We start from the raw sequence: 27,948 nt of genomic DNA on the forward strand, positions 1-27,948 counted from the left end.
ACACACACACACACACACACACACACACACACACACACACACACAAATGTCTCCCTGGTTCCAGTTCCCTTCCTCAGCAGCACCTTGTTGGTTCTGTCTCGTCATACCCTTCATAGTCACCTCACAGCTCTAAACAGTGGGGAGCTGAGGAAAAGTGCTCAGTTCCGTCTCAAGCAAGTTTATTTCTGACTTTGCAACTCCCAAATATAGCACACTGCCTTTCCCAGCCAGTAAAAGCAGCCTGACGGAGGTGTGAGGACAGGCAGGGAGGACAAGCACACACATCGGAGTAGCAGTTAGGGGTCTCCAGAAACAGAACCGTCAGGAATATGTGCATCTCTATCTGTTTATCAAAAGAAAATCTCTCAGACAAGAGAGATTTCAAAGATCTGGCCCAAACAACTGGGATTAACAAGGTGGACATCCTTAGAATTCAGCATACTGGGAACTCAGCAGAACTCAGGTTATACTTGGGAAACTTCAGTGGCTGTAAAGGCTTCCTTCCCACATTACGGAGGGTGCCAGGCTACACAGAGTAACCCTGTTTCAGAAAAACAAAAACAAACAAACCAAAACACCTATATATAAGATGACTGGAATATGACATGATTTCTTCTTGTTCAACTGCCATTTCTTTTAAATAGCTAACCGTTCCTACCGTATTTTCATCTTGATTGGGTGTATTGTCTTGTATTGTTTTGGTTTTGGTTTTTCCAGATCCACCTGCCCCTGCCTCCCCAAGTGCTGGGATTATAGGCCTGTGCCAACCGGCTGGGCCCATCATGATGCTTTGAATGGTTCTTGTCCCTCTATATTTTAACATACTTGATGCTGATTACAATTCACTTTAACAGTAGTTCCGGAAACAACTTTCCAGTATTCTCCAGGGCTCAGGCCCTAATAAGTTCCAAGGAGACAAGGAGACGTGGAAGTTAGAACACAATAAGTCCTGGAGAGACTGATATAGGAACAGATTTTGGCACAAGGAAGGAAACAATAGCTTCGTATTTGAAGAACACAGCTTGCCAGGGAGGGTTGTAAAGAAAAGGTAAATGATTTCCACATGACTGTGTAAGAATGATGGCTGAGATGGGCTGGGAGCTAGTGTTAGTGTGCTGTGTCTAGGCTAGCTTACAGTTGCTCGTGCATGCTCAGGCCTCGTAATCTGGACGACCTCTCAGACTCCGTGGTTCTTTCTGGATTGCTGTTAATCTTTTTAGAAAATCATAATTGAGGATTACAGTAAATTGATTAAAACAGTACCGTCGACTGAGGCGTGTGTGCTTCAGTCAGCTTTCTTTCCCTATGGGTTTCACATTCATGGATTTAACCAAGGTGATCAGGAATTGTGTCACGAGCCAAGATTTTTTTTTTTCCCTGTTATTATTCCCCTGACAATTTGGGGTAACATTGCATAGCCTTGGCATTGCCTTAGCTAGTCTTAAGTCATACAGAAGTGGTCTGAAGCTTAAAAGAGGGTATCAGAAGTTATATACAAATGCAACACCGTCTATATGAAACTTGCATGTGGTGTGTGTGGCAGGTTCTGGAACTGAGTCTCCACGGATCCTGAGGGACTCTGGGTCTGTATAAACGATATCAAGATATAAACGCTTGATCAGTGCTGGCGGCTGTATGGTTGACCCTCTCCCCATCTCTCCACAGCTGGTCAGTCTGCTGCTCATTGGGATTGCTGCTTGGGGCATCGGCTTTGGGCTGATCTCCAGTCTCCGCGTGGTGGGCGTGGTCATTGCTGTGGGCATCTTCCTGTTCCTGATTGCCTTAGTGGGGCTGATTGGAGCTGTAAAACACCATCAGGTGTTGCTATTTTTTGTATCCTTTTAAAAAAAAAAATCAGGATTATTTTTATTTTTATTTTTTAACCTCACTCAGGTGACATTCTCACTCATTATTGATTTTGTGATTATGTTTCAGTGGTTGCTACTAATATTATCATTAGGGATTTCATTGCCAGGAAGCAACCCCCAGCAACACAATTTAGGGATATCTGTAAGGAAAAAGCCTTATGTTTGGTTATCCCCAATGCTTCCTCATCACATCATAAAGTGTTGTAAAAGGTGGACATAGTTCTGATATTCTTTTGCAAATTAGAGTTAAATTAAGCTCATTTCATGACTTCTGGGCCTTCCTAACATGTTAATTTTTGGTTGAGAATGTAACAGTCTACTCTCCAGTCTTACTTTTCAGAAAGCTTTTACATTTGTCTATATCTGTTTTCATTTTGCAGGTTTCAGAATTTGTATTTCATTTTTTGATGTGGGTGTTTTAAAGTATAATCACCTTTCTCTCTCTCCCTGTCTCTGCCTGACTCTTTGAAAAGGCTCTCTGTAGACGAGGCTGACACCAGGTGTGGGCAGGCCTCCTGTCTCTGCTTCTTAGGCTGTGGGATGACAGCTGTCACCTATCATTCAGGCAGTGTGCAATTATTTATGTTTTTCTAAAGGAATTTATAGTCACAGGATATTAACAAAGTGATAATGAAGTGCAGCACTTTGAACTTTAGGTGACGTTGCTGTAGTTCAGAGGTGAAAGGTCGCTCACTGCTCCTGCTTCATCCTCGTTCTGAGCATTTGCTGGGTTCCTTGAAGCAGGCAAAGGTGCTTGCTGCCAAGTCTGCTGGCTGGACTTTAATCCCCAGTACCTACACGGTGATAGGTGAGAAATAACCCCTGCGGGAGCACCATGGCATGTATGTGCATACTTCAACCCCCACTCACATACACAGTGAATAAATACGTGTAATAATGAAAAAGTCCTTAACTTGTAACTCTCAGTATATGATTATTCTCCTACTTGTATTTATTGTTCAGTTTTCAGTGTCTTGTGCTTGTTTGGCTCTCAATCAGGAGCAACAGGTAAGTAAGGGTTTGTTTGTTTGTTTGTTTTTGAGACAGGGTCTTGCTGTGTAGCTCTGGTTGTCCTAGAACTCACTATGTAGACCAGATTGACCTCAGACCCACTGAGATCCACCTTCCTCTGCCTCTGAAGTGCTGGTATCAAAGACCTGCACCACTATGACCAGCTAACTTTTTTTTTTTAATTTCATTTTATTTACTTTATTATAATACCACACAGCATGATTATGAAAAAGATGGGAGAAATAGCTGGAGAGTAAAACTATTTCTTCTTGTCCCGAATGCCATTATACCCCCTACCTAAATCTCTTACTACTAAACAACTAGTGGAAATGATTGCAGGGCAGGATGCCATCAGGTCTTGGCAATTTGTATCCCTAAGTAAGACATAACTCTCACTGGGTAAGAACTGCTGTCCTTAGATGTTTCCTATCATTCCCTACTGCTGTGTAGTATGACAGAGTGTCTGTGGTTTCCTTATAGCAATTACTGTCTTCAAACTCTTTACTTTGTAGAGAAAATATGAGTTCCTGTCTTAGAGCAACTGAAGCTTTGCTTTGTTACATTTATACCTTTGAAACAAGTACTGGTTTCAAATTGCTTGTTAAAAAAACAAAACAAAAAAAAAACAAAAAACAAAAAAACATCAGGACTTTTTTATTTGTAGGATAGAAATATTACCCTTTTTTTTTTTTAGATCAAGGGATAAGCTTTTGGAAAGTGGTAATGATCTCATAGAGACTACAGATTTCATATATGCTCTGCTACTAGCTGTAGGCTCTTGTTGACTGTATTTTAGATAGAGATGATAGGTTTTAATGCATCTGTGAACTGCGTTTCTTAGGGTCAGCTGCTGGAGGTTGGTTGGAACAATACAGCAAGTGCTCGAAATGACATCCAGAGGAACTTGAACTGCTGTGGCTTCCGAAGTTTTAACCCAAATGACACCTGTCTGGCTGTGAGTCCAAACTATAAAAGATTTTTTTTAATGTTTTACATACAGTTTACTAATGATTAACAGAGAGCAGGTGGTCTTTCTGATGCTGAGTTATATCCCAAAATTGTTTGACATGTGCCTCTTTTATATTTCATATGTGCTATTGTCATGTTTGTTCAGCCATGTCCAGTGAGACACACTGCATTTGTATTTTTTTGCATGTAGTTCTTTCTCATTCAGCTCTTTCCTATAACAAGCTATGAGATTGAAATAGCAGATCAGTCTCAGAGATCTCCATCTTGGCCACTCTAATAGTGCCAGAGAAGGGTCTGTATTAAATTGGCTCTTAACTAGCCCGGCAACTGCATGGTAGAGGACACATAAACCTACCATGCTCTCTTTTCCCTCTTCCCCATCACAATTTCTCCCTCATACTGGAGAATGAAATTCATCCTCACTGTCCTGCAAGACTGAACCACCTCACTCCAGGCCCTGTCCTTTAGAAACAGGCTCAGGGCATGACTCACCTAAAAAGTTCCTGTGTGTTTCTATTTTGTGGCAGCTCCTCTTACCAGCTCTCTGAGCTCTACCTAGTTTGACCATCTCTTCAAGGAGGCCTCATCTGTGAAGCTATTTGTTTGCATGACTCTATATTAACTTTCTGTTGTTATAGCATGTTATCATAGAATCTGTGGCCTAAATCAGTTATCTGTCTGTCATCATGATTCTCCATGGGAGTCCAGCCTCAGTTAGCTGAGTCCTCTACTCAGGTGTCTTAGTTTCTTTGCCAGTTACTATGACAAAATACCAGAGAGAAGGAGCTTAAGGGCGAGGAGGTTCATTTTAGCTTGTAGCCCCAGGTGACATTCTGTGGTCATGGGAAAGTCAGCAGCAGGAGCTCCAGGTTGCTAGACACATCTCATCCACTGTTAAGGTGGCTCCTCCCACACATTAACATATTCAAGACTTAGGGAGAATGGCCTCACCCACAGTCAGTGTGGTTCCTCCTACACATTAACATATTTAAGACATAGGGAGAATGACCTCACCCACAGTCAGTGTGGCTCCTTCTACACATTAACATATTCAAGATGTTAATGTATTCAAGACATTAACATATTCAGGACATAGGGAGAATGGTTTCACCCACAGTCAATGTGGCTCCTCCCACACATTAGTGTATTCAAGACAACCAGTGCACAGAGGCCTGACACTTAGATGACTCTAGATTTTGTCATGCTGAGAATTAACAGTAACCATCACAGCAGAGTCTCATGAGACTGAAATGAGGTGTCAGCAGCAACTGAAATTCACCCAAGGCTTGTTAACCTCTACCCAGTGGTTGTTTGTAGGCTTTGACACACTGTAGTTGAAGGAATACAAGCTCCGCTTGCTTGGCGGCTGTCAGCATTGTCTTGGCCACCCTTAGTTCTATTGCTGTGAAGAGACACTGTTACTAAGACAACTCTTACTAGAGCAAGCGTTTAATTGGGGGCTTGCTGACATTTTCAGAGGTTGTTTCTGTTATCATCATGGAGGGAGCAATGTGGATACATGTGTGGAGCTGGAAAAATAGTGAGCGCTACATTCTTCTTACAGGCAGATACAGGGAGAGAGAGGGAGAGAGAGAGAGAATGAGAATGTATTGGGTTTAGTATGGGTTTTTGAAACCTCAAAAGCCCACTCCCAGGGACACACTTACTCCAACAAGGCTACGCCTCCTAATCCTTGTAATCCTTTCAAACAGTTCCACTCCCTGGTAACCAAGCATTAAGATATATGAGCCTATGGTCCCCCTTTCTTATTCAGACCACCTCAGCTGGGTATCTCACTCACATTGCATGCAAGTTAGCATGAGAATCCCTCTGTTCTGGTAGAACGAATTCTTACACAGTGCAGTCTGGACATCTGCCAGTCACAGTCACAGTTTCTAGAAGGAGTAGATCCGTCTGACAGAGCATGTACAGGAAATGACCATCTTGGAAATTTGCACACAGTTTAAAATCCATACTCAAATTGGATGTAGCATCCTAAACCTGAATTTTGTCTGTGTATAGTTTTAGTTTTTATGTGTGTGTGTGTTTAAATAAATGTACTCTGAAGTAACAAGCCTTTTCTTTTCTTGGCACAGAGCTGTGTTAAAAGTAGCCATAAGTGCTCACCATGTGCCCCCATCATCGGGGAGTATGCGGGAGAGGTTTTGAGATTTGTTGGTGGCATTGGCCTCTTCTTCAGTTTTACAGAGGTATGTCGTCTTCACTTTGCATAGGGAGTTCTGTCTCAGGTGGGGAGAGGGCACAGCATTACACTTCAGCATAACATGTATACTTGAAAGTATCAGCGCACATTTTCCTTGAGATTACTCAGTGTGACGTGAGCACCCTTAGCCTGGAATCAGAACATCTGACAAAACTTTACGATAGGGTGACATTTGATCTGCTTGGCCCTGTGCAGACTGTAATAAAGGAAAGGAGGTTAAGGTGGATCAGTGCTGAGCTGTCTTCTCTTTCTAGACTTGCACAGTAAGTATAGTTAAACGTTGCATTGATGTATGTTACTATCTAATACGCACACACCATGAATGGCTCCTGTTGCCAGGCAGTGGTGTTGCCTTTAATCCCAGCACTTGGGAAGCAGAATCAGGTGGATCTCTGGAGTTTGAGACCAGCCTGGACTACAGAGCGAGTTCCAGGATACATAGAGAAACCCTGTCTTGTAAACAAGAAATACTCCTGTAACTGAGGAAAGCTGGGCGTGGGAGAGGCGAGGTGTTTTTTCCCAGAGAAGAGCACACTAATTGGCTGTCTAGTACCAAATGTCAGCCCTGAGAACATACGCAGAAGTAATATGACATGGACGGAGAAGGCTATATTTAGGTATATACCTGTATATACATATATATTTATACACACAGTAACAATTAGTGAAAGACGATGCCATGAATTTAAAGGAGATATGGGAGGGTTTGGAGTTATGGGAGAAAAGGAAGAGAGAAATGCTATAAGCATAATCTCAAAAAGAAAAAAAAGTGTTACTTTCAACCTTAAAAATAATTGCCTCTGAAATCTTCCGCCATTTTTCTCTGTTACTACCGTTCTAAAACCTAAAACAGTAGGTAACTACTGTTATTTTTTGTATATATTTATATTACATTAATATATTTGTACTAATTAGTAAACTTTTATGTATTTGTAAGCAAAACCAGAACACTGATTGGGTATTTAATTCTAAGTATCTATGAACATTTTCGATGCTTCTGAGTTGGCAATATGTACCAAGAAAGAATTTTTGTTTTTGAGACAGGGTCTTACTATATAATCCCTGCTGGTCTTAAGCTGTCTCTGTCTTAGCCTCCTGGGTGCTAGTATTACGGGCGTGAGTCACCGTGATGGTTTAAAATTTTCTTTTAGCTAAAAAAATTCCATGTGTATTATTTTACCTCATGGAAATAATTGTATACGAACATAAGATGTATACGCAAAGTTATTTATAAGCAGCTTTTAAAGATTTATTTTTAATTATGTATATGAATGTGTGTTTATGTGTAGCAGGTATGAGACCAGCCTGGTCTACAAAGCAAGTTCCAGGATAGCCTGTGCTACACAGAGAGACCCTGTCTTGGAAATAAAAAGAACTAAACAATTATTTTAAAAAATTACATGAGTGCGCATGTCTGTGGAGGAGGCTAGAGAGGGTGTCAGAAGTTCTGGGTCTGGCAGTGTAGATAGTTGCTAGTCAAGGGAGCCACTAGAATGGGAACCTAACGTCAGTCCTCTGCAAGAGGGGCAAGGACTCCCTTGAGTGCTGATCAGTCTCTCTAGCCCTTGAGACATTTACTTTTTTGGTGAAGATTTGGGCCCATTTCCCTTCTTGCCATAAGCCGATTCCTTCAGGATGAATGGCTTAGGAGCAGAAGCTGAGGCGGGGCTGTAAACTGCGCACACCCACTTGCTGGCTGTGTCCTCTCAGGCAGGTGACTTAACCCTGCTGTGTGTCACGCCCAGTAAAGGAGAGCAGCCGCGTCAGGCAGCCACTCTCTTTTGCTGTGACGACAGGAGTCAGTGCACGCAAAACTTGGAATGCTTTGAGCAGTCCTTGGTCCGTGCAGGGCTGGGTATTGTTCTGTAGCCACTGATACAATATTAATATACACCATATTAGGCCCTATTGGAAAGTGACGGCGAGTCATTACTATTGATGCGTGAGATGTCCACATCACACTTCTGTTTTAAGCAGATAACAGAATATGAATCAAATAATTACTTTAATAAAGTTTGTATGTGTAGCTATAGAAGCATCATAGGCTACTAACAAGAGCAACATATTTTTTACAGAATTGTAAAAAAAAAAAATGCTGTTTTACATGGTTAGAATTTAACCATAATGGGGTTATTTAATCTGTTGACCACTTAATTTTTTAAAGCTGTATTCATTTTGTGGGTTGGGTGTGACATGTGTGTTCCATCCAGCGTGTGTCAGGAAAACAAGGGCAGCCCTCTGGAATGGGCTCTGTCTTCTCACCGTCTAGTTTCGAAGATTGCACCCACGTCCTCAGGCACCTTCCACGCCATCTCACCACACCTTCTTCAACTTTTTGTTTACTTGGACGTGGGTGTGCTTGTGCATGTGTGGAGGTCACAGGACGATTTTGGGGGGTCCTAGGAATCAAGCCAGGGAGCTCAGGTCATGGGGCTTTGTCTCAAGTGTAGTCACCAGTCAGCCAGGCCACTTAGCTTCCTCTAACGTGCAGTATCTCCACAGTTGCCTCCTGTGTGTGGAATGTCATTTCTCTGCACCCTACCTTCCCCTTGGGATGCACTTCTAGGTGTGAAATATGACATAGTTTGGGAACAGTCATGAGATTTTGGTGTGCTGGGCGTGGTGGTGCACCCCCTTAATCAGCACTTGGGAGGCTGAGGCAGGTGGATCTCCCTGAGTTCCAGGTTAGCCTGGTGCACATAGTGAGAGCCCGTCAAACAAACAAACAAACAAACAAACAACAAAAGAAATTCTGTCTTCTGAGAAAAATTTACCAACTTTTGATTTAATAACTAGCTTTAGACACTTTGTTCTTAAAAATATTTGACTGGGCCGGAGAGATGGCTCAGGGGTTAGTAGTGCCTGCAGCTTGGGACATTATCCTGGAGAGAAAGCTTTACACTCACAACCCAAGTTTGGTTCCCAGAACCCAGGTCAGGGGGCTCCCAGTCACCTGTCAGTCCAGCGCCAGGGAACCCAGTGCCTCTGGGCTCCTGGCACCTACACATGTGCAAGAGTTCTAACACATGGTTGAAAACAAGAAGAATAAACACAAACATCCTTCAGTGTTCACATTTGGAACAATAAACTATCAAGATGGAAAGTTCAAGCTTGCTATTGCAGCTTCGCCTCCTCTGTCTTCTCCTTGTAGCATAAGTACCTTATTTCTCTCTCACACTTTGTCCAGGGTCGTCTTCTTATCAGGGCCATAGTAACCGCACCTTGAGGCCCACCTGGATGAGGTCTCTTAACATAGCCACACCTTCAAAGGCCCTTTTACCTCCAAAAGAAGCATTTGCAGGTTGCTGGCATCTTGGGGAGTGAGCATGCAGTCTAGTGCAGTTTTCATAGTTCAGTTTTATTCGGGCCCGTCCTTTGATTTGCCTGAAGACTCTCCTCTTTGAGCAAAACCAGGCAAAAGTGACTCAGTTATTCTGTTGAGGAGCTAAGTCTACTCCAAACTTGTTTTTCCTTCTTTTAATTCCAGATCCTGGGTGTTTGGCTGACCTACAGATACCGAAACCAGAAAGACCCTCGCGCCAACCCGAGTGCTTTCCTGTGACAAGAAAACAAGGAATAGCTTTCCTGTGTCAATCTTGTTCACTTTCTCTAATCTTAAGTTAAACTAATTTGTTCATTTGACAAAGGAAACAGTATCTGAAAACTGCATTATCAACAGTGGAATTTAATATTTTACTCTTACGTTCCTCTAAACATTTCTTTGTTTCAGTTGCTGAAAAAGTTATGGAAATTCATGGTGTTCTCTGACCCTCTGTGGTCTCTGTAATCTACTGTTCTCAGTGTCCGGCACTATCCGCTGTGGCCTTTCTTAGCATTTTTACCTGCTGTAAACTGTGTATGGCGCCCCTGGGGAGAGGAGATTGTGAACCCGAATTTTTATCTCACCGGGATAGTTGCTGACCACCGAAGTCAGTTGAAGCCAGAGAGGAAGAGAGTCTGTTGTGTTCTGCTCATTAGGAGAAGTCTAAGTTCCTGATACTTTTTATCTTTTTAGGAAAGCTACATTGTAGTGAAAAGTCTTAACATAGAAGTGACCATTTAGTTCTAGTAGCCTGTCATGATTACATCCATGTATTCTAGAAATAGCTGTGTCTTTAGGAAACTGAAGTCTAACTTTTGACTTTTGTAGTCAAGGGCAAAGGAAATGCCATTTGGGAAATGTTTTGGTGTGTGATATTTATCTTCAGCTTTCAAAATGGGATGAGTTTGAGGAAGATAGAGTGTATATCTACATAATCTGACATTCTTTAAGAAAATAATTTGAAGTCCAAAGCACTGTATGTATAAACAACTTGCTATCAAAACATTGGCCAAGGTCCATATACCCAAAAGATATTGGATTATCTTTAAAAAGTAACTTTTTATTTGGTTTGGTTTGGTTTTTTGAGACAGGGTTTCTTTGTGTAGCCTTGGCTGTCCTAGAACTAGCTCTGTAGGCCAGGCTGGCCTTGAGCTCAGAGGGATCCGCCTGCCTCTGCTGCCCAGCTGCTGGGATTAAGGGCATGTACCACCATCGCCTGTCAAAAGTAACTTTTTTAATAACATTTCTTGGTGACAGCAAATTGTCAAATCCAAACATATTTGAATGTACTACCTCCCATAAGTTAAGAGAGAAGTGTTGTTTGTGGCTCTGTACATTAAAAATAAAAGCTGGAAACCTTCCTTTGTGTATGGATATTTGAATCAAAAGAAGGTACTAGAAGCTTTGATAAATTAAGGTAAGTGGGCGTCTTTCCTTCTGCTCTCTGATAGCCTTCTCTTGTACTCTAGGATAGTCCTTAAGCAAGCCTTGGAAATAAAGTCCCAGCAATGATATCTATTGGTAGTTATACCCAAATCCTTTTTTATGTTAAAAAATTATTGTACATGTGTATATGTGTGTGTGAGTGAGTGGGGGGGGGGGAGGCAATTTGTAAGAATTGGTTTTCCTGCTGTGTGGGTCCCAGAGATCCAACTCAGGTCATCATGCTGGTAGCAAGCCCTGTTACTACTGGTGCCCAAATGCTATATTACAGTATTTCAGTGGTTAATGTTATCTGCATCATGAGAAAGATGTCTTTATTTATTTGAAGAGGTCGCTTGTCTTTATATGAGAAGAGTGAAGATATTATTTCCTGTTAGTGACAGTTAATTTCCTGTCTTGGTTCAGAGGAGTGTGGGATACCTGGTTTTGATAATTTTGTACCGAGAGGCCGGTAAATGTTTGGTCCACAGATGAACGCACTTTGGAGCTTTTTGTTGTTCTGACTCTCTGTGACACTCTGCTGCTAGCAAGTCTGCTGTTTTTAGGGTGTCGTGCTGAGCACTGTGGCCACCTGGGCAGAACTGCTTCTGCTTAAGACAGGAGAGTGACTCATGAAAGGAAAGCCTTGGATTCTCTTTTCTTTCCTGTAATTTTTCTGTTTATTCAGCTGCAGTTGAAAACACCTGACAAAGTTCTGGAACCCTAGCGTGCTCATCTCGGTGCAAATGGAAAGGCAGTTGCACAGAGAAACAGCCCATGACTTGGTTTTTATTCTAATGGCAATGGCATTATTGTAGTCAGATAGTTAAGACTCAGGGTCTGGGGACCTGGGAGAAATGGCTCAGTTGTTAGAAAGTCATTCTGCTTTTGAGGAGGATTGGAGTCCTGTTCCCAGCATCCACATTGGTTGCTCATATTGGCCCTAACTCCAGTAGCTGCAGGGAGATCGGATGCCTCTGAACTCCTTAGGCACCTGTTCACATGCACATACCCCAACATACGTACTCACACGAGCACACGTACACACATACACAGAGATCAAGAGAGAGAATAAAATTGTTTTTATTTTTGTTTTGTTTCTTAAATCAGGTTTTGGCCCTGGTGGATATTTTTGTTTGTTTTGGGTTTTGTCTTTTGAGACAGGGTCTTGGTATATATATCCCAGACTGGTAGCCCAGACCTAAGTTGATTCTCTTACCCATGTCCTACCACTCCCCGAGGTGAATCATTAGGACTATGAAATTGCTGGCTTACATAAGTGAGCAATAAGTAATAAATGATTAGCCAGTCAGGAAGGACATTTTCAAGAGCTGAGGCATGCTCTGTCAAATGAGTCTGACTTTCTCTTTGCCTAGGGTCAGGAGGTGGAGGCTGTCCCGCCCTTCTGTGGTGCTGTGTGATCCCTGTGCGTTTCTGATTGCAGACACAGTTCTGCCATCTCATGGTGTCTCAGCGTCTACTGGCAAGCCCTCTGAACAAGTCCATCCCACCCCATGAATGGCCTGCAGAGCTCAGGCAAGGCTCCTGATGGCAGGGTGGGTAGTCCATGTGTGGAGAAAAGGCTGACTCCGTGTGTGATACCTGGGGAAAAGGAGCACAGATCTCAGGCTGCAGGAAACGGTTGTACAAACCCTCTGCCCCCTCCATCCAAACCTGTATCTCCTTCAGGAAGGGACTCAGTACTCAGTACTTGAGCAGTTCTCTGAGTCCCTGGTTGCAGGTTCCACTTAAAACATTTGCTCAGTCAGCCTTGATGTTAATGGGGAGGTTTTGGCCCTGTAAAGTACAGAGATGGCTGTCATCTCTCCCATCGGAGCTCACTGTGGGTGAAGTTTATCCCTGGTACTCTGTGATCTTTGGGCAGCATAGTGTTTGCCATGAAAACCAGTTCTGCATGCTCAACCTTGCAAATGCGCCAGCAGATGGAACCTTCCAGAGAGGGAGAGGAAACCTGGTATTCAGTTCCTGGTTTCTTCAAGCAGCCAAACCCTCCTTCAGTACTTCTAAATATTTGTTTAACCCTGCCCAAGCGTATTCATCCCTTTATGAAAACATTGACTATATGCAACTGTTTTGCTATTTAGCTGACAAAGTATATGGGAGTTTATAGAAAAGCTCATTGTAATTGTATCGCCACGGCTGCTCATGATTTTTTTTGCTTTGTTGGAGATGATAGGAATGCTAAAGACCAACTTCACCAGGCTTCTGGGTAGTGAGGGGCCCTATGCAAACAGTGTTTGAGGAAAAAAGGTGGGGAAAGAACAAGGCTAGTCCTGTTACCATTTTTCTTTCACTTTTTAAAATTAGTTTTGATTATGTATATTTGTGTTTGTGAGGGTTATGTTTCGTATATGCCAGCACAGTGCTCTTAACCACTGAGCCATCTCTCCAGCCCATGCTGCAGTTTTTCTTGAGTGTCCTCTCATACCCAGGCACTGCAGTCCTTGGGGAGTTTCTTTCAGACACTTGGAAAAAGGGAAAATCCCCTGCTATGAACCCAGCCACTTTCCATTACTCTCCTTAGGAAAACTAGCTTGGAAATTCATTCTCAAGTGGATCCTTTGAGGGAGTTGCCAGAGTTAAAATATGTGTCAAAGAATGGACTTTGTCACGAGAGAAGGGCAAAACTGCTTCCGCCTACTTTCAGTATCTCATTCTTTGAGAAGAGGTGAGGTCATAGGTTGGCAAGGGGCCTTCTGCTAATCTCGCGTGATCACTGCTCCTTAAACTGAAAGAAGAGTTCTGGTCTTAGATCTTTCCTGTCCTCCCTGTCTGCCGTTCTCTGCAGTAACAATGGGAAGACCTCAGAACACTGAATACAAGGGGAAAACCAAAAACAAACAGACCCAAATCCAGACAGTCCTGGATGATCAGATGAGGAAGCTCAGTTCTGCAGCAGGTGAAAGTGGTGTGCTCCAGGGTGTTGGCTGACTGACATCTGGTCTATGTTATCAACATTATTTTTTTAAAACTGGGCCTTTCTACGCATCCCTGGATTCCTTGGAACTCACTGTGTAGACCAGACTGGCCTTCAACTCACAAAGACCTGCTTACTTCTGCTTAACCATGTGCTGGGATTAAAGGTGTGTGCTTCCCCTCAGCTAGTTAGTTAAAACCAGTTTTCTTCCCTCCCAACTATGGGGTCTAAAAATAAAAGTGGAAAAAATATTTTGCTATCTATCTATCTATCTATCTATCTATCTATCTATCTATCTATCATAAAATTTAACCTTTTTTAACAATTCTAAACATACAGTTCCTTGGCAGTAAGTACATTTATGTTTCATAACATCTCTTTTAGTTACTTTCTTAAGGGGGTGAAGAGACACCAGGACCAATGTAATATGACAGAAAGCATTTAATTGAGGACTTGCTTACACTTTCAAAGGTTGAAGCCATCACCGTCATGGTGGAGAGCAAGGCATTGGTAGCTAAGAACTCACATCTAATCCAAAAGCTGGAAACAGAGAGACTTGGCCAGGCATGGGCTTCTGAAACCTCAAAGCCCACCCCAGTGACATACCTCCAACAAGGCCACACCTAATCCTAAGCAGTTTTGTCAACTACAGACCAAGCGTCCCATTGTAGTATCCTATGGGACCATGCTCATTCAAGTCACCACACTGTCAGTTCATTTCTGGAACGTTTTATCTTTGCAAACTGAAATGCCACATCCATTAAACAGTAACCCCCCCCCCCCCATTTCTCTGCTCAGTTCTCAACCCCTGATGACCAGATTTGCTTTCTCTCCAGGAAGAACTAGGCATCTTGGTGGAATTTTGAGGGTGTTTGTCTTTTTTTGTGGCTTTTCTGCTTCCCTTAGCTGATATCACGTCTTTATGTTTCTTCCACATGGTAACAAAGGCTGGGATTTGCGTCCTCCTGATCACTGAACATGCCCCATTGTACACATGAGCTGTACTTTGTTTACCCCTTTGTCCACTGATGGATGCTTGGGTTGCTTCCGTCTTTACCTGCTGAGCTGTGAGCATGGGCGGAGAGCTACCAGTGCCAGGCTTCCGTTCTTTTGAGTGCACATAGAGATGGATTGCTAGGTTGTGTTATCACTGCACACTTAGTATTTTGAGGACCACTGGCCTGTTTTTTGTACCATTTTACATTCCCATGGCAACTGACATTTTTCTTCAACTTTTAGACATAAATCTCTCCACACTTGGCTCCAGTCTTATGAGTATCTACTGTTCTGGCAGAGAAATAATCTAGGGACATTTTCACTTGAAATGTAAGCACAAATGGGAGATTATGAATGTCGGGAGTTGGAATTGGCAGGAAGACAGGCATTGCTGATGTTTTTATGATGCAGAGCAAGAACTTTGAGAGCACAGTCCTCTGCTCTAGACTTGGTGTGCATGTGTTTCCTAAAACTGAAAAGACCAGTCAGAAATTCCTCAGCTACTTTCATATGATCTCTTCCGCTTTTCCATGTCATTACTTTAAAATAATTATTTTAAAGACATATATTTTTATTTTATGCGTATGAGTGTTTTGCTTGCATGTATGCATGTATGTATGTATATATACATATGTATATATGCCATGTGCAAGCTCAGTGCCTATGGAGACCAAAAAAATGTGAGATCCCTTGGAACTGGAGTTATTGACAGTTGTGAACCACCTTGTGGGTACTGGGAAATGAACTTGGGTCCTCTGCAAAGTAGTAAGTGCTCTTAACCTCTGAGCCATCACTCCAGCCCCAAACATTGTGTGTGATGTGATGTAATGTGTGTGTGTGTGTGTGTGCATGTCATGTGGCTCACACATGGAGGTCAGGGGACAACTTGCAGAGGCTCCTTTTATCCTTCTACCGTGTGAATCCCAATATCCAATATCTCAGCACCATGCCTGCCTGCTTGCTCACCCTTTGAACTCAGGTCATCGGGCTTAGTGGTGGGTGCTCTTACCTGCTGAGCCATCCTGCCTGCCTGTCTGAAGCTTCCTAAATAGAATGCTTTCCCTTTCTCAGCATATGTAATTTTCCCTATTCTGAGAGGTGAACTGGTTGGTGCTCCCATGCTATTCTCTCTCAGGCTTTGTATCACCAGGTCACACACACGTGCTCATTCTGACTTGTCACAGTGATCCCTGGGAGAGTTAGAAAAGCACCCTGGGAAAAATCAACAGTGTCAATGAATCTACTCCAAAACAAAACAAAACAAACAAAAAAAACCATCCAGTGAAGTTACCCACCTTGAGATCATTGGAGGCCCGTAGGCGTGGATGGCAGGAAGGTCTTCTAATGACTGGGATTTAATGTGGATCAGCAGAATAAGGTTAAAACAGGCAAAGCTGCCTCCTCACTTCTCCAAACAGCAGTGACCTCTGACCTCTACCTCACTCACAGGCCCTTGCTGCCCTTTGCTTTTCTCCCAGTGGCATGTGGATGAAGCAATCGGTCTGAGCCCTTCTACATCTGGGTTCTGGATCCTGAGATTGTGTCTGGACCAGGGCACTTCTCACTTTCTCTAAGGTGTCCGCAGAGGCACAGATCTCTAGAGGACTGTTTAGTGGGTGAGTCTTCTGGAGACAGCCGCCTGATGTGCTAGAGGCTTTCTCTGAGGATCACTGTGTGGGGCAAACATCTGCCTATAATCAAATTACCAAGTAAGTGTGGACCTAGGAGTTTCTAGCTAGTGTGGGAATCACTGAATCTACATAAGATCCTAGTGTGTGTGTGTGTGTGTGCTTCCTGTGTCATCTTTTACACTAAAGCATATGCTGCTATTTAATGCTGCTACAGGATAAACTTATGTCTATAGAAGATCCTGTAGTATGTCATGATGATGGCAACAACCTTGACAGCTTCTATCTTCACTGTTTAAGTGAGCCTTGCCTTGTTCTCCTCATGAGCATTTTGTGGATATCCAATGTTGCTGTTTAGTGAGCTAACCAAAACCAAATAGCCTTTTCTTCCCTCCTTTTTTAATTTGAAAAAAAAAAAAAGTTTTCCATTTTTAAGAAAGCATCTCACCCTGTAGCTCAAGCTCAACTCCAATTCAGGGCCATGGGCCTGCCTCAGTACAGGGATGGAAGCCCTGGGCTGCTATGCCAGGCTGGTCCAAATAGCTTTTATATGAAAAAACAAATAGAAACAACAGCCTTCAGTTGGAGTACTCACAAGACTTTATTTTCTAGAAAATCATGCTTCACTGTAGTAGATAACAATATCGTTTTTCCACATATAGATGCTTAAAAAACACATCTGTTGTAACATTAAACTGGAGTGAAATCAGCAAGTCCACAGTGTTTCTGCCTTCTGTCACCTGGTGCAAGGCGTCATGGTCTCTACAGCTCTGTCTTTAGCAGCCTGAGAGCTTTCTTCATGTTGTCCAGTACTGTTGGGTGAAAAGTTAGGACAAGTCACGTTACCTTCAGAACTGACACTGTGGTTTGAAAGAGGCGACCCCCTCTCCCCCATGGGCTCAAATATCTGAATGCTTGATGCCTAGTTAGTGGAATTGTTTGGGAAGAATCAGGAGGTGAGGTCTTATTGGATGTAGGCAGGGGGCTTTGAGGTCTGAAAAGCCCAGCCAAGCCCAGTCTCTCTTCCACCTCCTGCTTACAAACCAGATGTAGATCTCAGCACCATGCCTGCCTGCCTGCTGCCTTGCTCCCAGCCATGATGGTCATGGGCTCACCCTTTGAAACCGAAAGCCAGCTGCTAATAAAGTCTTCTCTAATAAGTTGCCTCAGTCATGGGGTCTCTTCATAACAATGGAAAAGTAACGAACACACACCAATGACACATTAGACCCTGACCTTTGGGGACTGGGTTCATTGTTTGACAGAATGCCCTACGGTCTTAGGGTGAATAGTTGGCAATCTTATTTTTCTTTCTATAGTTGAATAAAGTGGATGTTGTCAGCAATTCAGTTCTCAGTGTTCTCAGTCCTTCTTTAGTGGTTCCTCCTCCAATTTCTTCTTGCAAAGAACCTGTACAAGCTCTGTCAGCAGCAAACGATTGTGGGGAATGTAGAAGCAAATTTAATTTTAGTTTTTCATTTAAGTAATTAGTTTATTTATCGGGACAGAGGCTCACCATGTACTTCTGTCTGGCCTGGAGCATGCTATGGTAGACCAGGATGGCTGTGAACCCACAGAGATGTACTTTTTTGTTCTGGGACTAAAGGTGTGGACCGTTATACCGGGTTTGGAGGCAGAGTTTAAATCGCGTTCATGAGAAATGCTGTCAGGTGTGCGCAGCTGCTGCGAGTTACTTTCCGGGCCGGTGGAGTGTAATGATGGCCGTCAGCCCACCGAGTGTTTGTGCAGATGAATTTCTTCATTCCCGCAAAAATTATTTGTCCGGGTTTCTCAACAGTGGGACAGGCCCAGAGAGGCTGCGTTTTTACTAAAACCACACTGCAATGAAGCTACGGCCCTGGAGCCCGAACTTCCAGATTATGAGCTGCAGCACTTGGGGAAATGGAGCGAGGTCGGGGTGGGATGGGGTGGGATGGGATGGGATGGGATGGGATGGGATGGGATGGGATGGGATGGGATGGGATGGGAGGTCGGAGGAGGACACCCAGCTGCTGCCTCTTCACTTCCCAGAGTAAATGTTCAATCTGGATCTTACTGTGTAGGACTGGGCAGGGTTGTGTAGGGCTCTTAACGAGTTCCACCCTCTAAAGACACAGCCCGAATCTCACAAACGCCCCCGCCCTTGGTCCTGGACACATTGCTAATGAACTGTGGGAGCTCTCCTAAAATTAAATAGCAGCTTAATGGGTAATGGCTGAGGTTCAGAAAAGGAGATCCTAGGAGACACTACAAGTGCCTATGGCTGGTCCTAGGACCAATTCCTCCCAGACCTAATCAGGTATGACGGGATAGCCTTCCACTGGCTGCCTCAGCTGCCTTAAATCGGTCTCTGTCCCTCTGTCCCCCACGCCCTGCCCCCGCCACCTACGTTTGGCAAAGGAGATAGCTAGAGGTTAGCGACTCTCCAGATCACTTGCCTGTGTTCTTAAAGTGAAGCTGAATTTAACCACCGCAAAACGGACCGAATTATTTCCCTTTTCATTATTGGGGGGTGGGGGTGGGGGTGGGGGGGTGGGAAGCAAGCCTGTGTGGCAGCTACTTCTGAGGCACTTCTGTGGAAGAAGGGTTTGTGCGCCGTCGCGCACGGAGGCAGGGTGGTGATAGGTTCTCCAGGAGGAGGAGGAACAGAAACCTCAACTGAACGATTGACCCTTCATCGAGATGCTTACACAGTGGGAGACAAGTGAAGCGTGTGATTTGCCCATGGGCACATAGTTAGTCTGGGTTAAACTGATTCTCTGGAGCCCCTGGGCAGCGGTCTCGCCCACCTCTGTGGAGGCTCCTCCCCCATCACTATAGCAACAGGGCTATCAGCGGGGTAAGCCGCAGGCTGCACTTACACAGAGCAGTGTCGGAAGGTTCGTAAGCGTAGAGACGGTTTGAGTATCTCCCAGTGATGTCCGCCCTCACTGTCAGCGATGGGTCTACAGAGATAAAGATCAAGGATGAGCGGATTTTGCTTCCAGGGAGTCTGCTTTGTGTGTGGAGGGAGCTGTCTGGAGCTCCGCCTCTCCTGTTTTGCTACCCTGCCTCCTGGGATTTGCTACCTGTGCAGCTCAGGGGACACTCAACAGCGGCGCAGTGCTGTTTTGGGAAAAGCTTTCAAACCCTGGCATCCTACCTAAAGTGCCCTGAAAACAGGACAGTGCATATTGTGTGTGTGTGTGTGTGTGTGTGTGTGTGTGTGCAAACATTAGTTTTCTTACTACACAATTACTGTGAGATTTGAAGTGACAGACTTTCCTAAGAAAAGCCTCAGTAACCGGATACACCTAACGATGGTGTTTGGGTGTGTTTTATTCTCTACTGAGGTGTTTGAAAAGCGAGAGACAGAATAAAGAACGTGATTTGCAGGAGCATAAGGGTGACAGGAGGGGGCAAATGGTTAGCCTGGGTCAGACTGAGTCTCTTTATGGTTCATTATTATTACTGTTGTTGTTGTTTATTTTCCTTATTTTTGTTTTGCCTATTTGTTTTGGACAGAGTCTCTTACTCTGTAGCCCAGGCTAGCAGGAAACTGTGTACGTTAGGCTGGCTCTGAATTCATTACAATTTTCCTTCCCCAGCCTGCTAAGTGCTAGAATTGTAGATCTGAGGTATCATGCCTAGTTTACACCATCTGGCCGTGAAAGCCAGGGCTTTGTGCTTGATGGAAAAGCACTCTGCCAACTGAGCCATATCCCCAGCCTCCATCTCTCTTGTTCTTTCTTCTTTCTTTCTTCCTTTCTTTCTTTCTTTCTTTCTTTCTTTCTTTCTTTCTTTCTCTCTCTCTCTCTTTCTCTCCCTTTCTTTCTTCTTTCTTTCTTCTTTCTTTCTTTCTTTCTTTCTTTCTTTCTTTCTTTCTTTCTTTCTTTCTTTCTTTCTTTCTTCAAAATAATGTAAGTCCCTAAGCACAGCAGGGTCAGATAACTACAAACACATAGAGCCTTCCACTTAAAAAAAATACTTTATGATTAATCAGCTGCACTTTAAAAATAGATATTTACAAATTTTCCCTTCTCTCTCTCAATATTGCCCTTGGTTTAAATCCACCTATCAAGGTGGGTATGGTGGTTCATGCCAGTAACCTCAGCTCTTGGTGCCTGGAGGGAGGAGGCTCAGGAGTTCAAGGTCATTCTTGGTCACATATACAGTTTGAGGCTAGCTTGGACTACATGAAGCCTTGTCTCAAAAAACAAAACAAACAACACCCCCCCCATCCTTTCTGTCTTACTTTTATGTAAGTTGAAATTCTGTGATTAAAGAGTACTTCAAAGGCGACCTACACCCAGAAGATCAGTGAGGGTGTAGAGAGGACTAGACACTGCCCCGAAAGGAGGTGACTGAGTGCTGGGGTGATGGCAGCGCTTCTGCAGAGCACACGTGCTCCTGAGCTGGGTTCCCACAGCTGAGAAGGAAGGGGCCGGGAATGAATGTGCTCAGATGGAGAAAATAACAGGTGAGAACTAGCTGGATGTTTGCAGTCTGTCCCATCTTGCAGAGGACTGTCTTTGTCACTTCAGAATGTTGGAACAGAACCAACAGATGTGAATTAGCAGACATAGATATCTGTTTTTTCGACAGAGACTTAGTGATGATTGCCTCCGGGAAGTGAATACCAAAGCACAGTCTGACCTCCCCACTACCAGAACACAAGGCCTTTATACACCAGCTGCTGCACTCCTACTACCTGGAGGCTTTTAAAAGCCATGGCTTCTCGCATCCCTCCCTAGAGACTCTGTCTCCTCTGGTTTGAGATGCAGCCAGGGCAGCTGGGTTTTCAATCCTCTGGTGAGTCTAACACTCAGCCAGCATGGAAAAGCAGAGAGCCTCACAAGTTAGTACCTCCGGATTTGTACTACGGTGGAAGGCGACAAATGTGGATCAGTTCGCTCACAAACTTCCAGGAGACTTTCAGAGAAGTCCCAAACAAAGTACACACAGAGGACTTCCAAAATACCCTCACTGCTCAGACTCCCACAAATGAGAGCTCTGGTTCAGCCCTTCTTGTCTCCCCCCACACACTTGTTTCTCTCTGCCGTTTTTTTTTTTGTTTTTTTTTTTTACTTTTAATGCAAGCTTTGATGGATTACCCAGATTGCTCACTCAATGGGCTCTGCTAGTCAGTGGGCTTACTTTTAGTTTAAGTGACTGGTTAGAGCCAAATTCCATGCATTTATTAGGGCCCTCAACAGACACTTATTGAGAACCTATCATAGGCTCACACTGGGCCTGTTGTGGTGGGGCAGAAACACACGTAACTCTGCCATGGTAATATGTCATTCCCCAACAGGGGGTAACTACAAACTAAAACAGGCAGTGAGGAGAACACTCTCTTTGCAGATGTGCTTAGAACGGAAGATGGGAGATGAAATGAGCAGAGGAGCAAAGAAGTCATTTGTGGAAATGGTAGTTCACACTTTCTGGTGAAAGCATATTGTGAGACTTAGCAAAACGCGAAGCCCCACCCAGAAAGTCATGCTCCTTGCATGATGTGGGTGACCTTGGTCATCGTGAAATGGCTGCTGAGGATGAGGACATAGATGGGACGTGTGATGTTGTGGGGACACAGCATGTGGCCGCGATTGCATCATCCTGTGTGTCTTATGTCACCAGCACCTCCACTTACCCACGAACATAATTCTGGGGACATACTGGCCATCAGGAGAAAGGTGCTTGTCAGTTGTTTCATACTGGAATCAAAAAACAAAACAGAGACAGCTGTTAGTTTGTTTGTCTTTCCATGTTTTCAAAGCTGACAACACAAAAACATGTCCATTAAAGTTTCCTGGAAGCAGAAAGTGCACCGTGAGAAGTGAAACACAGTTATTAAGAGAGGGCTAGGGAGGCTGTTGAAAAGAGGTTATAGACTATATAAACAAAAGGAGGGCTTTAGTGCTGAGCAAAGTGACTAGTGGGGGTGGGGGAAAACAAAGAGAATGTGAAAATGCTACAGTGGAATCCATTACTTTGTGAACTAACTTTAAAAACTAATCTGAAAAAGAGAATGTGTCTATGACTGTACCATGGGCCTAAAATACTGCCCAGGAATCTCTTCTGCAAAGAGTTCATAACACAGATGAGAGGACAAGTATGACGGAGCAGGAAGAGCAGCTGTGGTAGGGGGCTTGAGGGACATATCTAACAGATGTGATTCTCAAAGAAGAAAACAACTCAAGGAGGAAGAACTCAGGAAGCTACAGTTGGATAAGGTAAGAGACCATGATAGAGCAGAAAGAACATGCTAAGGCAGGAGGGTTGCTGATGAGAACGTGAGACAGGAGGTATGAAACTAAAGCACAAGACACGTGGGTAGCTCTCTCTATCTCAGGAATAGAAGTGACAAGAATTCATGAGCCAGAACCATAGGGCGATGGGCAAAGTCAGTGATTTGAGAAACACAAAAAGCAGTTACTATAGCAGCACAGAGATCTTGACCATTGAAGAGTATTTTTCAGATAAGATTAGTAATTACTACTACATTAAAACATAAATGTCTCACATAAAGAACTGAGTATGTGGCTCAGTGGGAGACTGTTTCCTGGTCCTGGGTTCAATACCACAATGCAAACTTTTAGAGGAAAGATTATTAATGAAGTAAAATATTTTTGGTTTCTCATGTGTATGATGGGACTTGGAAGAGATTCTAGTTAATGTAGCATGACTTAGATGCATAGAAAAAGTGAGTCAGACATTGAACCAAGAGGTGATGTGTGTGATGATGAGAGGAATCCAGGAGGAGATGGGGGTGATGACGGGGGAAACTTACAACCAGGTTGAGAAGAACAAACTGGTCTGCCAATTTCTGAATTTCTTTATTTTCAGCAAACACTTTCTTTAAAGCTGTAATATAAGAGAAAAATTATTGAAGCATTTATCTCAACTTTGGTTAGAACCCTTATTTTCTGCTGGCTTTTAAGCCGAATAGTGTTTTAAATACAATACTTACTTTGCTGCTCCAGCAAATGATTTGCTATGTTTCTTTTTCTACACTATACTGTACTGTGCTATTCTATACTATATTATACTATACTATACTATACTATACTATACTATACTATACTATACTATACTATACTATTCTATCTTTGCTCTTTTAATTCACTATCTTAATTTATTTGTTCACTCACCCCTTTGTTATTTTTAAATCATGTTTACTGAATAAGTTGTGGCAGATATGATTTTTTTACACTAAGAAAATACCATGAGTAGAAAAACATGCAGAGCTTCCACAGAGTTCAGATGCTTATGTGGAAATCAAAGCACAAACCAATACATACTACATATGTAATAATTTCATGCTTAGATACATACATTGGGAGAAAGTAAAGTGAAGCAAAGGCTTGAAGAGCTATTAGTGTGATACTGCACATCTCCTTTAGGAGGCGCTGCTGAGGTCAGGTTTCCAAGACTATTGGAGACAGATCACTGCAGGCAGAGGGCGATGTAGGAGTAATAGCCTTGGTTAATAAGGATGAGCAGCATGAAGGCAGGCTGCACAGAGTGAGAATATGTCATCTTGATGGGAAAGGAAAACTGCACTGCTCTGATCAGGTCCAGCCTCGAAGGCCATGGCCAGGAATCAGGATTTAATTTACTGTGATGAGAAGCCACTGGGGCACATGGCTGACTAGACCTAATAATGTGCTAAGCGCCTCAGTGTGGCTTTTGTGTAGAGGACTGACATGTGTGATCATAGGTGACTACTGTGATATTGTCAACAGGGTGTGAGGTTGGCTTGGACTGACACGGTAGCACCGAGGCAAGAGGAGGTGGTTGGATTTGGATAAGACAGGCTACCTGACACACAGACACCACTGGAAAATGAAGACGCAGAGCCCCTCATGCGGGAATTAAGTGAAGACAGCAATGGGTTCATTACACCTCACGTGGGGGCCTATACAACCTGCAGGTGGCATGCGTGTGGAACTAAAGCTGGCCGGAAGATACATTTTTAATAGTAAACCCAAATGTATTTATTGATGTATTGGATGGAAAAAGATGAAAGGAGTTGAGCACAAACCCTAGAATTTCTTACTCAAAACATGTTAATTCAAAACATGGGACTATTCAACATCTTTTTGAATGTTTTCAAATAGTCTTTCTTGTTCAACAGTGCTAGGTTCTAGGAATGTAAAGATGGGAGATCCGAACCCTGACCTGACATAAAAGCCTATAAAAGAGATGTTGAAGAACAAATTACCTTGACTGTGTGGGCATTCGTCCAAGTGATGAATGATCATCAAGGGTTTGTTGCTGGGAGAGAGACAAGGAGATTGGACATTTATTAGGATGCCATGAACATCTGACTGTCACCACTAGGTGGCGCGCATGAGAGACTCTCGGGAGCTCGACGGAGCCCTCGGCTTACCTCGTCTTGGATTTGTATAAGGCTTCTTCGTAGGTCTGAGTCCAGATGAGCTGATCGCCCCAACCTGGAACAAGAGGAGTTGGTGTATTTAAATCCACCACAGTTTCAGGCTCAAATCTGCTGAACAGTATGGTAAAGACTCGAATAATACGGACTCATTGCCTAAGAACAAATGCCTCCAGGGAGAGGAGAACTGATTATAAATTTCTAAATCTAGACAAAAAAATTCTCAAGTATCTTCAGCATACACATGTGGTACCAAGAGTCAGGGGGTCTTTATGAATTAAGCTGCATTTGGGAGCCAACCAAAAGTCTATTGTACCTCTGGACAGGGTCTGAGGCAGCTTGGGCCGGGAGTCCTTTGGGTCCTTTTTGGCTCCAGGTTTGACTGTAGTATCTTTGGCCAGAGTATACGAGATGGCCACAAGGAGCAGGATAGTGGACACTGAAATTTTCTCCATGGCAAATCTACACGGGAAATAAGCAGAAAGGAGTTAGAATCTATAAAGTGGATCGCTGCAGTGGAAAGCAGCGGTTGCACTGAGGTCAGACACCAGGCGGGAGGGAAAGCCGCCTTCCGGAGGATGCAGGAGTTTCCTGGGAATCTTTATTATCGTGGGTACCCATCCGTCTATTTGCTGTCACATTTATTGTTTTACTATCAGTGGATAAGTAACATTTGTTGTATCTTATCTTGTAGTAGGACAGATAAGTTTTTTTTTTTTTTTATGGAAATACATAACTAGTTAGATGTAAGCACTCTTCTGTAAAGGAAATACACATTTAAAAGTTATATTGCAAAGACATAATACAAGAATGTAATTTGGGGGGTCTCACTATGTAGATGAAGACTCTGAACTTCAGAGAGATGAAAAATCAAAGAGCTCTGAATCTTGCCATTTTACAGAGCTCCCTCCCCTTCCCCTTCCTGAAACAGTCACTCTAAACATAAACATCTTTACCCTTCCATTGAAATGGGTACATCGCCATTGAAGAATGAATATGAATCGCATGGCCACATTCTTATTTCATTCAGAGTATGAATGACAATACACATTGCATAGTAGAGGGAGGAAGCACAGTATGTTGTTTCATGTCACTAAAGGTACCTATGGGCCATACTGTGGGCTGCTGCAGACTTAGAATCTGATAAAGCTGAATGCTAAAAGGTTGCCCAGAAAGCAATGTAGAACTAGAGTGTCCATCTCTAGTGTTGGACATACATACACCACATCGAGTATACTCTACAAAGGAAGCAGGGCGTATTGTCACGGCGTAGTGTTTGGAAGAACTTCGTCATCTGTGAGCTTGAATGGGAACTTTTGCTAGACTAGATAATTAAAAAGATGTCGATTCCTTACCAACCCCAAGCGATGCCTTAAATTAAACTGGCCAGTTGTTATCCAAGTCTTGGTACATAGACACACAGTGGCTCAGGAAAAACATTAGCTAAAGCAGTGATATATTGTTACAATTTTCTACATTCGTAAGGATGTGTGAATGCTAATAATGAATTTTATCTTCTAAAATTTTGTAGTAACAACTCAAGTATACTATAAACTAGCAGTACTCAGTAGCCTTCTTAGTTTTATGACTTCTGTTTAACATTTAAACAATGGAGGAAGTACTTGATGTGAGAATTACTATATTTCTGGAATCCAAGCTGGTTCAGAAGCACAGATTAACTTCCTTGACTTTCTCAGCAAATATTTGGCAATGTATTATTGATAGCAGCACTTATATTCACTGAAAATATAAAAGTCAATTGGTGGCCAAATGCTGTGTTTAGTCCATTGTCAACTGTTGCTGTACAATGGCTCTTAGGACTCCTTGCAATAGCGCTACAGATTACCGTCTGGAACTATTGATATGTCCCATGCATTTTATGACAGGATGCTGCAAGGAAGGCTAATAAAACACTGCTGTACAAACATCCCACTGGGAGCTCATGGCTTTCTGAGAGTCACTCACCTGAGTTTTCATGATGAAAACAGTCTTCCTGCACAAATTCTACTGTACGGACATCCTGGGTAAACCCCTCAAAACCCAAAGCGCCCAATGTGTCAAGTCATTTGTGGGGGACTTTAATAATTTGGAGATCCTCTCCATCCCTGGCCCGCTGACCCCCTGAAACTGACGCATTTTACTGTCACTCTGTCCCCAAGTTGTCTTTAACAATGAGTCTTTGCTGGAGGTTTCAGTGACTGTTGCTGTTGCTTCAGCAAGTGCCCAGCTCTGCTCTCTGACAGTCTTACAAACTGCAGAAGCACTGAGAAAATTGCTTTCTGATTTGCAATAATATACTCCCAGGAGGCAAGCTGAGCTTAGTTTTTATACAGCGGGGAGCCCATGGGCCTTTCTGTTACCTCGTGGGAGAGGAGCAATGACTGACACAGGATCCCCTGAACCCTAACACAGTTCACCCACCCACTCACAAACCTCCAGGTTCCTGAGGGGGCAAGCATCACTCTGAACCTAGGCAGGCACGTGATTCTCTACTACTTTTAACCAAAGAAAGGCCCCAGCAAGCTGCCCTTGTATTGGGTGGTACTCTTTCCAGATCCTGCTTCCTGCCCCGGGGAACCTCGCTTTCATCTTGTCGGTTGACTGCCTGCAGCCATGCACAGCAATCAGAGGCCAAAGCCACTGTCGCCTTACCTGGGCCTCCCACTCTCCTTCTCTGCGTGGCTCGCCCGGGTTGCTGTCCAAGTTTCAGAGTGTGCCAGCACAGCTCTGAGCCTCTATTTATGGGCAGAGCACACCCCAATCCCACCCACTAATCCTGCTTCCACAAGCTGCTAACTCAGAAGCAAACTTTCCTCTTCTCAAGTAATTGTCTTTCCTAGGTTAAAAAGTTCCTTGTCTTTTTTCTTTTTTCTTTTTTTTTTGTAATTTGTTTTTAAAGCAATCATATCCAAACGCTGTTGTTTTTTGTTTTTGTTTGGGTCCCTTGTTTTTAACTGTTGGTGAAGGTATTATTGTCACTAGTTTTGGAAAATCTGGGCAGTGTGCCAAATCCAGGTAAGCTTTAGATGAAGACATTTGATTCGTCCGAAGGCTGATTTGTCTGAATGTGATTGGATGGGAGTTGTGGTTTGTAGATACTCATTTCCTCTCTCTTGGGCAGACTGCATTTTTTCAGCTTTTTTAAAAAAAGGTGATTCATAAGTCTAACCCTCATACAGCTGGTCATGATCTA

The 27,948-nt window shown here is 43.4% G+C and overlaps 2 protein-coding genes across 2 annotated transcripts in view; one reads left to right on the forward strand and one right to left on the reverse strand.

Annotated features, from left to right (window-relative positions):
* The window catches only part of Tspan13 (tetraspanin 13), a 27,929-nt gene extending 17,174 nt beyond the window's left edge, over window positions 1–10,755 (forward strand). Inside the window, exons 2-6 of the mRNA XM_055624350.1 lie at window positions 1,666–1,833; window positions 2,796–2,876; window positions 3,721–3,834; window positions 5,945–6,058; window positions 9,560–10,755. Coding sequence (XP_055480325.1) covers window positions 1,666–1,833; window positions 2,796–2,876; window positions 3,721–3,834; window positions 5,945–6,058; window positions 9,560–9,634 — 552 coding nt within the window. The 3' untranslated portion in view covers window positions 9,635–10,755. The remainder of the gene's footprint in view (window positions 1–1,665; window positions 1,834–2,795; window positions 2,877–3,720; window positions 3,835–5,944; window positions 6,059–9,559) is intronic.
* Window positions 10,756–16,960: 6,205 nt separating this feature from the next.
* Agr2 (anterior gradient 2, protein disulphide isomerase family member) lies at window positions 16,961–27,460 on the reverse strand. Its single transcript, XM_055622782.1, has 8 exons — window positions 27,408–27,460; window positions 25,072–25,217; window positions 24,750–24,813; window positions 24,582–24,634; window positions 23,148–23,221; window positions 22,008–22,071; window positions 19,240–19,323; window positions 16,961–17,190 (listed from the first exon to the last, which is right to left on the reverse strand). Exons 2-8 carry the CDS (start codon window positions 25,208–25,210, stop codon window positions 17,141–17,143), a joined length of 528 nt encoding a protein of 175 aa, XP_055478757.1. The 5' UTR covers window positions 25,211–25,217; window positions 27,408–27,460; the 3' UTR covers window positions 16,961–17,140.
* Window positions 27,461–27,948: the final 488 nt, after the last annotated feature.

Source organism: Psammomys obesus, unplaced genomic scaffold, assembly GCF_907164565.1.
Source record: "Psammomys obesus unplaced genomic scaffold, mPsaObe1.curated_primary_1811, whole genome shotgun sequence".
Classification (NCBI taxonomy): Eukaryota; Metazoa; Chordata; class Mammalia; order Rodentia; family Muridae; genus Psammomys; species Psammomys obesus.